The 13,121-nt window shown below is 36.5% G+C and overlaps 2 protein-coding genes across 4 annotated transcripts in view; one reads left to right on the top strand and one right to left on the bottom strand.

Annotated features, from left to right (window-relative positions):
- Positions 1-3,541, top strand: part of Tctp (translationally controlled tumor protein) — a 20,773-nt gene extending 17,232 nt beyond the window's left edge. Inside the window, exon 4 of the mRNA XM_067129586.1 lies at positions 3,430-3,541. The gene's annotated coding sequence lies outside the window, so the exon portion shown is untranslated. The remainder of the gene's footprint in view (positions 1-3,429) is intronic.
- On the bottom strand, positions 834-13,121 carry LOC136853660 (regulator of nonsense transcripts 3A-like). 3 transcript variants are annotated; one of them, XM_067129580.1, is made up of 8 exons: positions 12,723-13,121; positions 12,124-12,478; positions 8,451-8,664; positions 7,691-7,903; positions 7,200-7,420; positions 4,748-4,908; positions 2,536-2,914; positions 834-1,598 (listed from the first exon to the last, which is right to left on the bottom strand). In XM_067129580.1, the coding sequence occupies exons 2-8, from the start codon at positions 12,244-12,246 to the stop codon at positions 1,020-1,022; spliced, it is 1,890 nt and encodes a 629-aa protein (XP_066985681.1). In that variant the 5' UTR covers positions 12,247-12,478; positions 12,723-13,121; the 3' UTR covers positions 834-1,019. The 3 variants fall into 3 exon arrangements, with proteins under 3 accessions (XP_066985681.1, XP_066985683.1, XP_066985682.1); XM_067129582.1 differs by lacking the exon at positions 12,124-12,478 and having other exon boundaries at positions 12,860-12,948; XM_067129581.1 differs by lacking the exon at positions 12,723-13,121 and having other exon boundaries at positions 7,206-7,420; positions 12,124-12,517.

Raw genomic sequence — 13,121 nt, 5'->3', positions numbered from 1 at the left:
TAATAACTACTTCTGGCAGGTCCAGTTCTGATATTGCAATTAAGTTAGTTAATGATTAGTGTTGACCTGGTTTGGTCGGCACCAGTGTCTTCCAGTCAAGGCCTAGTAATTGGTTATCTTGATTTCAGTTGCTCATTAGCACGATTTTTTGCACAGTCACAAGACTTGCTTTGTATGTCTGTCTCTTTGTATTTGTGGGGCCTTCTCAGTCTGGTGTGACCTATGAAGGGTCCTATGCCTGTGTAGCCCTTGTAACCTGACTTGGGAGGCACTTTGATCATTTAGCTTATTTGTGAGGAATTTTTGGTCATAGGACTACCCCCAATAATCTTCTCTTAAGTTTAAGCTGGACATCAGCGTGGAAAATGACCGAAGCAGATTGACTGAAAGACAGTTACAGAAGCACTCTAAGGGACCTTTAGTACTGCCTGCATTTCACTTTGAGCCACTGCAGTAACTCCAACCCAGGGGATGTATGCTGTGTAAGGCATAGCACACTGTATTAACAGATTCTTCATTGTTCTTTTTCAGCTCTCACTGCATTATTTTGTCTTCACTTTTTCCATATGCTCTCATTTTATTATGGAGTTCAGTCAGACAACCAAGCCAAAATTCCTTGAATTACATGGCTGGCTTCTTGACTTGCCCTCTTACTTTATTGTCCAACTATTGCAAATTTTTCAAAATTGAATAACTGGATACACTTGTCTCTAAGGCTGGTTCAGAATTGTCATGTTGAACTACTTTACTTCATGTGACTGCTACAAAAGTGAGAATACACTAGGGTCTTTGTAATTATTTAGAATTGTAATAGGAAAATTAAGAGCAAATTATTTGCTTAAGATCATCTGTAATCAAACATTTACATTAAACGTTTCAGATAAGAAGACATTGCAGAGACAGGTCATTGTAAATCTAAATATAAACTATCAGCAGAAAAAGAAACAAAGTAAAAGTTTCACATTTGTGTAACAGTTATGTTCCACACCAAAAAAAAAAAATGTTACCTTAAGAATCCCTCACTCTCGGCTAACACTTCTCCTAAATGTCATGCTTTTAACCCCAGGGTACTTTTTTACATCTTTGGAGATGCTTCCTAAACTATCTTCTGTCTTATTGTGCGTGCTATCTGAAGAAGAATGAGCCTCATCTGCAAGGTCAGCATCCTCAAGTGGCTCCTGCATTTTACTGTCTTTTTCATCTTTTCCTTCTTTAGTAGTATCTGATATATTTTCTTCATTTTCATCTTCATCATCGTCGTCATCATCATCATCATCATTGGAGTGCTTCTGGTTTCCATTAGCTTTCTCCTCTGTACCTTCACCATTGCTTCTGTCATCCTGACTGACTTCAATAGTGGATTTACTCTCGGATATATCATCGGTAATACTTTTCGTTTTTGTCGACTCCTCTTTACAATCCGACCTACTGGAATCTGTATTTTCCTTCCTTGAAGAAGGTAATTTCTTTTGGTCCCCTGCAGGCATCACAGGGCTTGGACTAGATGAAGAGGTTTCTGCTCCTTCCTCACGATCTTGACGCATGCGGCTGCTAAGGCGTGACTGACCAGGTCGATAGAGAGCCATTGCTGGACGATCCTGTAACAGAATTGAAATGTAATTAAGAGGTGAAAAACTATGCCAAATGAGTGGCAAAGGCAAAGATGAACAGTGAACAAACAAGTTTTATGAAAACATTTCCTCTACTTATTCTGAGAGGCACATCTGAGCTAAAAGATAAGGAGCTTTACTGTATGAAATAATTTACTATCATTATATGCCATCTCTGTTCCAGTAATGATGAATTTACTTACTGTATATACTACTTCAAATTACAGTTAATTTATATACATCAGGCTTACCAAAGGACTTTTTTAAAGAGGTGCAAATTAGAGTGAGGTCCAATTAAAAAAAAATGGAAAATTCCCATTAAAAAATTTGGAAAACTAAATGAAAAAAAAAAAAAAGAGGCTGGATGGAAATTACAAGACAGAGAGTAATGCATCTGTGGCCAGAGGAGAGTTGCAAGGAACTACTGGCCCCATCTTCAGTGTGTCTTGCATTTGTTCACAAGCCACTCTCAGTGGCACCCCTAAGAACAAAACAAACATATAATCTCATCCCTAACATAATGGCAGTCATCCTCTATAAGAGTTGCTAAAGAAAAACCTAAAGCACTTGTAATAATTGACTCATACTTTCTGCAAACTATGATACAGCCGTTAACTTTGAAATTACTCATAAGCATCAGTAGTAAAATTCCTTACATTAATGAAAAGCCATGTTCTGTTTGCCAATTTTTTTTTTTTCTTTCATAACTGCAACATAGTATTGCACAGTTTTTAATTTAATATTGGAAAATAATAGTTACTCTACATTGGGGTGAATTAAATGCATAGTGTATAACGAAAAAAGCATAGCAAACACATTAGTCTTCAGTATCTTACAGCCAAAAGACAATAAGTTCAAATTCATTTTCATCGGGAACAGAATAATGATGGCTTGCTAGATTACACAACTGTTAAAAAAAACTTACTTTATTTCGTATTCTCCTTTCTACTCTCGGATCCTTTTCTCTTCTTTTCCTGGAAGGAACCTTCTCCTCAGGTTTTTCCTCTTTCCTTGGAGAATCATTTTCCTCTTTTTCTGGTGTCTTTTCCAAATTCATATTTTCCTCTAAAGTTTCCATTTCAACATCATCTTGTTCTTCCTTGGGTTTCCTTTCCCGCTCTTTCTCTTCTTTTACTTTATCCTTTTCTCTCTCTTTTCTTCTGCCTTCACTATAACGCTTCGATTTTGACCCTTCAGGTTTACTTGCAAGCACTTTTTCTTCCTGTGCTTCTTCTAAGACATCATCTTTATGTTTTAGTTTCTCCTCTTCTCTATGTTTTGCTTTGTCCTCCAATCTTCGTAACCTGCAATGGACCAGAAATTAAAATGGTAATAAAAACTTCATCAACAATATTAAAATATTTAAAAATTAATCTTTTCTGTTATTCGTGGTTTTCTAAGACAACTCTCAAGTTGAGAATCACGCCTGATGAGTGAAGGTGCTGTTATATGGGACCATTTTCTGGCATCTTTTAGCATCTTGATGCCAGAGTTTATCCAAACCAGCTAGTAGTGGCAGCAAAAGTGAAGATGACATTTGTCCTCTCACAGTCAAAACTAGCACCTTCATTTGCAAGTGAATAATAGCCTATTCAATACATTAATGACAATTTAGATTGGTACATTAGAAGCATGATAAAGTAAGAGGGTTATATTGTATACTTACCCCTTCCCATAAGGGAGGTCAATCTGTTTCAGACTGATTATAAGCAGTTTATGTACTTGACTTATTTTTGTATCTAAATATAGCCCTACACCTAGCTGAGTCTGCTCATTGTGTATATAATGTGTCTTATTTTTGCATCTAAATTTTTCCTAGTTCTAGGTGAATGTGTCTGTACGTCTGTCTGCTGACAATGTTCTCAACGTAAACAAGGGACATCTAACATTAGACAATATTTTTGTTTCTAATAAATTTGATATATTTTGTATCAATATGGTTTTATTTCCTTATGCTATAAAATGATTGGACATTGGAAATTAATTACAGTTTATACAGTACCAATTTGTGTAAGATGTACATATCAAAAGTACATATATTTATAGGAAAGTGATAAAATTATAGAAAAATCCATAACATGGTAAAATTGCAGAAAAATACAAAAAAGGTAAAACTATAAAAGCCTGAAATGATACTACCTTCTTATAGTTAAGAATTAAAAATAAAATCTTTAAGGAGAAAATTACTCCCCATAAGAGGCAAAGTTGCCCTGACAGGATTAGCTTGACCAAGAAATTTTAAAAGCAGAAAAGACTTGTAGCCCATGCAAACTGTGTTATAAATGCAACATAACCAGCTGAATGGCCTAAATGCACAGCAGCAAAATGGTCTTTTATATTATTAGAGTAGATTATAGAATTTACGTCAACGGCCAGGTGCTGGGACCTAGGATGTTATTCAGCAATGAAACTGAAATTGACAGTAAATATGTTTGACAGCAGGAAACTATGCAGTTGCACTATGAATCAATTATTAGGAGGGGGTGGAAAGTAAAATGAAAAAAAGAGAATATGAACAGGTAGAGTAAAAGGAATGACGGGTTGCAGCTTGGGGCCAAGGAACAATGCATAGAACCCTAAGTGCACAAACGGGTCGTATGTTATTACGAAGAGAGCTTACTGATGTTAAAACAAGGATCAAAAACTTTCATGGTAATAATACATCCCTCGTAGCACTTAAGATACATAAAATTCTCCAAATGAGTTGCCTCCCTTTAAAGAAAGGACTAGTTGTCCCTGATGCTCATTCTGGCCTGTTGGCAACAGCAAGAAACTCAAATGTACCTCTCCAAGGAAAAGCAGAGAGAAAAGGGCAAGCACAATAATAAAGAAAAACAGCAAAAGACACATGGAAGAGTAAAATAAGGGACTAATGTAGAAACATACAGGGTTAGCCAGTTGCTCCAGTAGAATAATTGCACTTAATGAAGAAAAGAATTGTGATGATACTAAATAATCTTTCCCCCATTGGGATACTTTGCTCTTACCGTACTGCAGTATACTGCTGACATTGAGGTTTTGTACCGCATAGTTTGCACTTGTAATGGAACATAAAGTTGTTTACTAAAAAGCACAATACCCTATTGTGAATAATATGCTTCTTCTCTCTCTCTTTTAACATGCAACATAATACTAACCTTTCCTCTTTCTCTCTTTCCCGTCGAAGTTTCTCTTTTTCTTTTCGTATTTTCAGCCTCTCCTCTTCTCGTTTTTGCCTCTCTTTGTCTCTATCAGCTTTTGACCTTTCCTGGCGTCCCTCTGAGACATAATCATCTTTGCCACGTTCTGGTCGTAAAACCTGAAAATAAAACATGAAATGTTGGGCAAACATAGCTTAATACTTTTATGCTCTCTACAATTTATCTGCAGGCAATAAAAATGATACCCAATGGGATTCAAATGTAAATCTTGATTGCTGTACCAAATGGCATTGAACAAATCATACTTTTCTCCATTCAAATCTTGTTGCTTTTTAGTTAAGATTCATGTCACTTTTCATACAATTACAGTACTCAACTGAATCGACAGCAAAACTATTTAATTTATAAAATTGCATACTACTTGAACAAAGGTATTTTCATTAAAAAAAAATCTGCAGTGAAAGGAGGATTGAGACCAGAATTTTCAACTGCTTGGTTGGACAGTAGTAGCAAAACACTGGAATCTCAACCACAATGTGCTATTACTGTACATAGAAATGATTCAAGTCTTGTTCAAATACTTTAAATAATACTGAATATCTTTGTACTGCTATACGGTAGTTAGAAACTAAGAATATATGTTTATTCTTTTTTTACGTAAATACACCAAAGAAGTGATGGTGAACTGCTAAGTAACAGTGGTATGTTTCGTTAATTTCATCACAAACCCATTACTTAACAATAACCTAATGTGCATCCATGTTAACAATGAAGCACTCCACAGAAGAGGATGGGAAAATAATCTCCCAGTTCAGCCAGCATTCCACTCATCTATATTGGCAGACTCAGCCAAAGTTAGTGTCTGCCATCTTTTTAACACCTATCAAACTTACCTCCTCATTAATCATCTTTTCCATAAATCCTGTTGTATGTTATTCTAAGGTCATAATTTTCAATCATTTAGGGTACTTAAACAAATTACTTATGGACTTTTCAAACAGGTGTAGAGGCTTTACTTTTCCCGTGATTAAGTTTCTTGAACAAACCTGGTTATATCCACTGTCATTTTTTGTCTTGGCTACTGTACAGTAACTTTAAAACCTCATTTGCACCAGCTGTTGTGATCAATGTTATACTGGGTTTCCTCAGTTTAGTGTACATACTGATATTTCTGACCATTCACTATCTATGGCTGAATTATTCAGCCATGTCTAAAATTTTTATCTTTCAGCATCACATTAAAGTCATAACAGGATTTCAAGCATTAAATAAGTTTCTTTTATTTACTGCAAGAGCAAAGCATATTCTATATCATGTTTCATTCTGCTTTGCATTTATAACCTCATGGTGAAAATACTACATATTTTCTATGCAATTTGTATTTTTCCTAGGTATACTACCAGAGCCTTTTATGTACCAAAATTCCTTGGCACTAGATGGAATAGTTTGCTGGACCTTGGCGACAAGATAGTTAAAACATGGCACCTGGGTGAGTGGGGAGAACCCCACTCACCTGCTGTCATCAATCGCTTTTTCCTTTGACATCAGGAACTTGACCATCAATGAAGCTCTGATCGTTTGGTCTCAGAATGACCCTGGTGACTCCTCGTTGACTCCAAGCACAGAGGTATCCCAATCTACAAACTCCTCTGGTCGAAGTGCCCAAAGATATTCCCCATGGCCCGATCTTTTCTCAGTGACATGCATTATGGTCCCACCAGTCTGTGCAGGCTGGATAGGCTGGAGGGTAGCCAGCAGTTCCTCCAAGAAAGGGCTTTCCTCACAAGAATGTGCAGATGTCTGGCTGTCCACGTGGGGTTCTCAGCGGTGTACCATGGAAAGTGGGCCATCTTCTGCAAAGGTAGGGTTTCTCTCTGGTCAGAGCTTCTCTTCAGCAGATCGCATGCTTCCTCATTCTCCTCCATCAAGACAAGTTCTTCTCCGTCCCTGCAGTGAAAGGGTATCGCTCTGCCTTAAGCCAGGTCTTCTGAATGAGGGCATGGATCTCCCTTCTTTGGTAATGTTATCCATGCTCTTGAGGAGCTCTGAATAGTCTTGCCCACCTCATTTTCCACAGCCTAACTCAAGCCCTTAAGGGAGGCCTTGGACCAACACCTCATTCAAAGAATGTTTTTCTACTAGCCTAGCTTCGGCAGTGTTGGCAAGTTGTACAACCTATTGTATCTTGCCTGGCATTTGAAAAAGAGTTCATTATACTGTACAGTATATGAAAATCTGTAAAACTGAGGACTCCTAAAGCTAGGTACTTTTGTTGAAGTTACCTATGAAATGATGCTCTGTAATGTAAATTAGTTATACTTCAAAATTGTGTCCACAATGGAGGTTGATATAAAACTATAGTTTGTATACAATATGCATGAATTAAACATTACCAAGTAATTTTAGTCATTAACTATTCCCTAAATTGATTACAAAAACTAAATCAAACCTTTACAGAGTTATCATCTTTCTGTTGTTCCTTCTTCATCTCCTTATGATGTTCCCTTATTTCCTTCTTCTTCTTCCTCTCCTCCTCTCTGGCCTTCTTGCGTTCAAGTTCTTTTCTTCGCCTCTCTTCTTTCTTCTCTTCTTTACTACGAAGCTTTTCCGCCTTCCTTTGCTCAATGTATTCAAGCAGAGGAGTTTTCACTTTAATCAAACCATTGTTTGCTGGAAATGATACAAAAAAAATAAAATAAGGGTCTCTCTACCACAGTGCACTGGATACTGTACCTCTAAATGTTGGTTTAAATTCAATTAGAAAAAATGGCTAACATATACAGTATAAAGATATATTTCACATACTACCTATAGCTATAAAATAAATAGAAACTTCCCATGTTTTCAGCCCACCATACAAAGCAAAGTTCCCCTCAGACACGAAGATACTATTCAGTGAAATACCAGAATCCCTGATTGCACAGGTACAATAAGTCTTACCTTTCAGCTCCCTGTCATGCGCTTGTATTTCTTCAAGAACAGCTTCGAGAGGAGGAAGTGTGATGGTTACAGGTTTTGTCAATGACTCCAGAAATGCAAGGTAGTCAGCATCTTCATCGATAGTACCACACCTTGCATCTTTTTTCTTCCCACCAGATCTTTTGGGAATTTTTTGAAAAGGTGCATACTCCACCATGGCCGGATGTTCATTTCCTAACATGAAACATAATAACTAATATTAAAATACACCAAATGAAAGTTAGTATTTAATGACTCTACAATGAAACTACAAAATATACTACTAAATTTTGTGTAAAAGACAAATTAAATCATGGAAAAAGACAGCACCCCAGGAAAACATATTCTCAATTCTTCCTCTACAGCCGTTTCTGTAAGCTCCAATTCTGACAACTTGTGTGGTTAGAAAAACAAATGTAAGATCTGGAAGTTTTTTAAAAAGAATGTAAGATCCCAAGTCAACACCTCCAAATCTTCATTAATGTTATAGAAACAATACACAAGTAATTTATTCTGATACACATCTAGTATGATGTACAGTACAAAGCAAGATAAACTTCTCATATACAATGAAAAAGTTACTCAAAAGAGATATGGGATAGCTAACTATGACAAATAGTAACATGCTGCTTTCAAAGGCAAGATGGTTAGGTTTTCAATATTTTTCATGTCATTATCGTTATAAAAAAACATTCACTCGTAATATTAAAGGTACCTGATTCCGCTCCTCAGAAACACTCACCCTTCTGATCTACAAAAACATAACCATCGAACTTGTCATAAAATGTATAAACATCTTCCACATTCTTGAAGTTGATGTAAGCTCTACTATAAGCACTGGACCCAAGACTGCTATCTGCATTAATAAAAGCAAAATAATCATGTTCTGGAAGTGGTGACACGGACTCAATAAACATTTCTTCTGTCATGCTCGGTGGAAGACGACGAATAACCACCTGCAAAGACAAAAATTCATTGCTTAATATTGCCATAAAATAGCAATTTTATGTAAGTAAATTGCATTTTTCCAAGATACAATATTGAAGTCTTCTACAGAAGTATCTTCAGTGGAAGTTCATTTGGTTGTTGATGCTTAACAACAAGGTGTGTAAAGGCCAGTGTGGGGGAGACCTGCCAACTCACTTGGTTGTACTTTCACTTCCTTCAGCTACAGGGATGAATAGGGGGGGTGGTGTTTTATATGCATGGAAAATTAAATTTACTTTTGAAAAAATTTTTAATATATAGTTACAATGAAAATATAAACATTCTTTTTTTATATAGGAGTCCCACTCCTATTGTGGGAGAAATTGTTCCATGGAACTTGACTTGGTTATTGCTATGTATTCCAGTCTGAACTAGTACCAACTTTCCAGTCACATGCATTACATGAAAAGACGATTTCTGAGACCTATACAACTATGCATTTTGTCAATGGAAGAGGTTCATAGGACACTACCCAGAATTTGGTACATTACTTGTGCATGAGCCTCACTAAGAAATTTCATGGAAACTATGTCTTTTCTGCTTAGTACAGGAGATCCAAGATTAGTAGATAACAATATCATTTCAATTATGCTCTACACCCAAGTCACCCATGGTTATAGGTAGAGTGGAGAGAATCAAGTTCTCAAACTAAGTATAATCTTCGGATTGGTCCCCTACTGTGTGACTCCCCGGCATTTGGTCCAACCAGGATGAATCATGACCTGGGTTGTCAGTGGTAAACAAGGAGACCCAGGAGGGGAAGAAATACTTCACAACCAAACGGTCACTTCACTGACCTAATCCTACCAGTGGAGCCCTAGAGGAGATGCTTTCCTGTCCAACAGATATCAAGTAGCTGCACAATATGCTGAGCAACCACCATAGGTCCTAATGAGTGAAGGGGTACAAAGACTTGTGGGTGACATCCCTCAATTACAAGGTAAAGGTGGTCTGCTTATGCCAGACCCCAGCCCTTGGTACATGAGCAATCAAGTTCCTCCCATAAATGAGGAATGGCAGGATATCACTGATTTTGTGGGCTCTGGCATGGGGTAAAAAGTCCCAACCCCCCCTCACCTGATAATCAAAACTTGATTATCTCATGAAGCTAGGCAGAAATGGTGTTCTGAGAACTTCTTCCTAGTGTCTTTCAATGCTAACAAACACTCACACCTACAATATTGGGTTCTGTTCAGAATACCAGAAACCTACACTGTACTGCTGATAGCTGCCTAAAACTCTCAAACCTAGGTCAGAGATTAAATAGTTCTGAAAATTCACAAGTGAGGCTAAACCTAGCAAGAAAAGTTTTAATAGGTCTCCTTCCAAAGCCTCACTGAGGGATTCATAGGGTGCACTTGCTATATCTCTTCTACTGTGAGGGGGACCAGCCAGCAAACTTCTAATAAGGGAATAAGGGTTGCAAATCCCCTGCAAAACAAATAAAAGTGCTGAAAATCAACAGTCTGGGAAGACTTACAGCAACCACACACAAATGCTCATATCTTGCATTCAAACACTGCGTAATCAAACACTTGTCCTTATTGGAAGTAGTCATTCTCGAATCAAATACAGCAGTAATTCAAGCACCAAAATCAATCATCAACAAATAGTGTGCACTTAGAAATAACTTCAACATATGCAGTCAAAAATGAATGCAGCAAGAAGTCTACTCTTGACAACAAATGTAGAAAAAGCATTGAGTGAGTGGATTCCTGCCAACTCACCTACTTACTAATTAATCAACTTGTTACCAACTTTTAAAATATTACCAGCTTACACTGGGAACACTCTTACATAAAAGTACTCATTTGTCTTTCTGGAGTTACAAAGGAAGTTTTATTGGCAAAAGTACTTTTTTATGTAGCCTACCTAAAGAATCCCCCTTCCCCCATCTGATAAAAGGCTCTTATTTTTATTCTTGTACAAACAAACATAAAGTAAAAGATAAGCACTCAGAAAAATATATGCTTCATATTCTTGTTAAAAATCAATTTATCATATATTAACCAAATAAACTGTACGTACCATTTTAAAGCAAATTTTTGGCAAGTTACCTATCACCAGTGACAATGTTTTTTAAAGGTTTCTGTTTCTTAAATTTTAACAAGTTTTCTTTCAAATAACTTATGTTAAAAATGTATAATTACAAAAACTGTCATAAGATGTATGAATTATGGCTACAGCTATGATTCACACTGCTATATATTCACATACTGTATATTTATTATGAAGTATTTCCCAAGTTATAACATATAGTTTTGTGCTGCCAAATGTCATTTTTGTAACAATGGCTATTCGATCAAAACCACAGCCAACAGTAATTTCTGTACAAAAAAAAAGTAATCTAAGAGTAAAGACCCCTCCTTAAAGACCACAGTAAAATACTTATTAGAGCAAATTAATAGTAAACACCTATAAAAGGTACACCATTATCAACTTTGGTAATTAGGCCCACAGGGACACATCCTAACCCAACATAACATTCCCTAGCAAAAGTGTAGCAGATGGAAAATGTCAATATTTAATTATGAAAAATATAGATGGCAGAACAACACATTACACTATGTAATTAAATAAATGGGTAACATATGGCTACAAGCAAAACTAATATTTATAGAATAATGAAAATATTTTTGCCGCTAAGCACAATACTGATACGTATTGGAAATCACATATGCCAGCTATGAAGAAAATTATCGCAACTGACGAGAGCAAAAAGAAAGAATGCGTTAGTATGAAAAATCAATACATAAAGAAAATATAAGAAGAAATAGCAGTAATTAAGTGTAACTAGAAAAATGAAATACCTTTTACAAAGGGTGCAATGACAGTGATTCTATGGAAGAGCTCTGAGCAGTTAGTTATCATTTATTAATAAAATATTTTGACTGAACAATATAGAAAAGGTCACATATGTTGCAGTACTGCCGAGATAATCTGAGGAATTGACCATCTTTTGTTCATGAGGGGCTGGTACTAAACACGGTGTCCAGCAGAGGTTTTCCTTCAAATTACCGAAGTAACTCATAATTCATGTTAATAAAATGACTCAAACAGAACAAATACGCTTCATCTGTGCATAACATCATAAAGCTGGGCACTTTAGCTTTATAAAACTTCGTAGAATAAACTTCGAGAAAGTAGTTCGATCGAAGTTGGTCAATGGACTACTAGGCTATGCCTAATAGCCTAACCCTACTAAGCATGGTCATATAGGCTTAAGCTACACCTACGCTAAACTTGGGCTAGGACTAAATTAAAACAAAAATTCAACAATTTTATAACCTAACTAAGCAGCAGCCTTAAACACCACACCGTAGGCCTAATCCCCTACTCTGAACTAGGCCTAGTGACCTGAGACCCAGGTAGGCCTAAGGTGAGACTCTCGCAACGTAAGTACTGAGGCATCCAGAGATCCTCCTTACCTTTGTTACTAACGCCGGGGATTTTTCCTTTTTGGGCTTCTCGGAGCTCTTGCGGCTCGAAGTGTCACTGTAAAATTTACTCTTCATTTTGGTATTTTTCTGCGTATTTTTGTAGGATGCCATAAAGGATTTGTCAAGACATTTATAAAACAAACTTTACTCGAGTCTGGTTCTTGAAAACGTACTTGGTTACTGCGCCGCCTTCGGTATTTCATTTATACGAAGCAATCCACATTTTCGAGGGCTCAGATAATTAATCCTTCATATTTTCTTCGTCAGTTATAAATCCATAACGAAAATCAAACCCTCTTTTCAACGTGATCTTCGAAAAGATATGGTCCGTCCGTCAACATCACTGTCGAATTTTATTTCAAGAACACCAGGATGGAAGAACGAGTGGAAACTTTAATTAACAACGGGTTGCGTTACGGAGAAAAATAATCTTAATTTTTGAATAACGTCGAGTAAAAATGGTTGATTTAATGTCATGTAACTTAATGAGAACTACAAGAATGTTTTATAAACGACCAAAACCAAAACAAAACTACTATAAAAGTTATTTGTCAAAACTGTACCATCTATTATTTCAATGCCCTTACCTGGGGGGACCAGTTACAGACGTGTTTATATCCAATCCCAAGTTTCAGACTTTGATTTTTAAATAAAATACTTTACATTTTACAGAACTTTACACAAATCATTGTGCTGCCAGTGATGGTGGTTATTACAGTCTTACCGTTGTTATCTTCTCCATATACTTGTTTTTTGACGCATTCCGCGTTAAACAATTTCATACGTTCGTTACCATCTCTGTCACTATGTCCAAGACTACAACAATGATTGGAATCATTGTGTCTCATTGGTCGAAAAGAAAATTAGGACAAGGGGAAGGTTTGCGGTTTTGTATCAAGCAGACAGTTATTATAAGTTGAAAGAGGAATCATTTGTTTAAGACCGAATTCTAGGATCGCGTGGTTTCACCTTGAAAAAAAGGACCT

Source organism: Macrobrachium rosenbergii, chromosome 27 (genome assembly GCF_040412425.1).
Source record: "Macrobrachium rosenbergii isolate ZJJX-2024 chromosome 27, ASM4041242v1, whole genome shotgun sequence".
Taxonomy (NCBI): Eukaryota; Metazoa; Arthropoda; class Malacostraca; order Decapoda; family Palaemonidae; genus Macrobrachium; species Macrobrachium rosenbergii.
The sequence above is the reverse complement of the archived record's forward strand: the minus strand, read 5'-3'. Positions and strand labels throughout refer to the sequence as shown.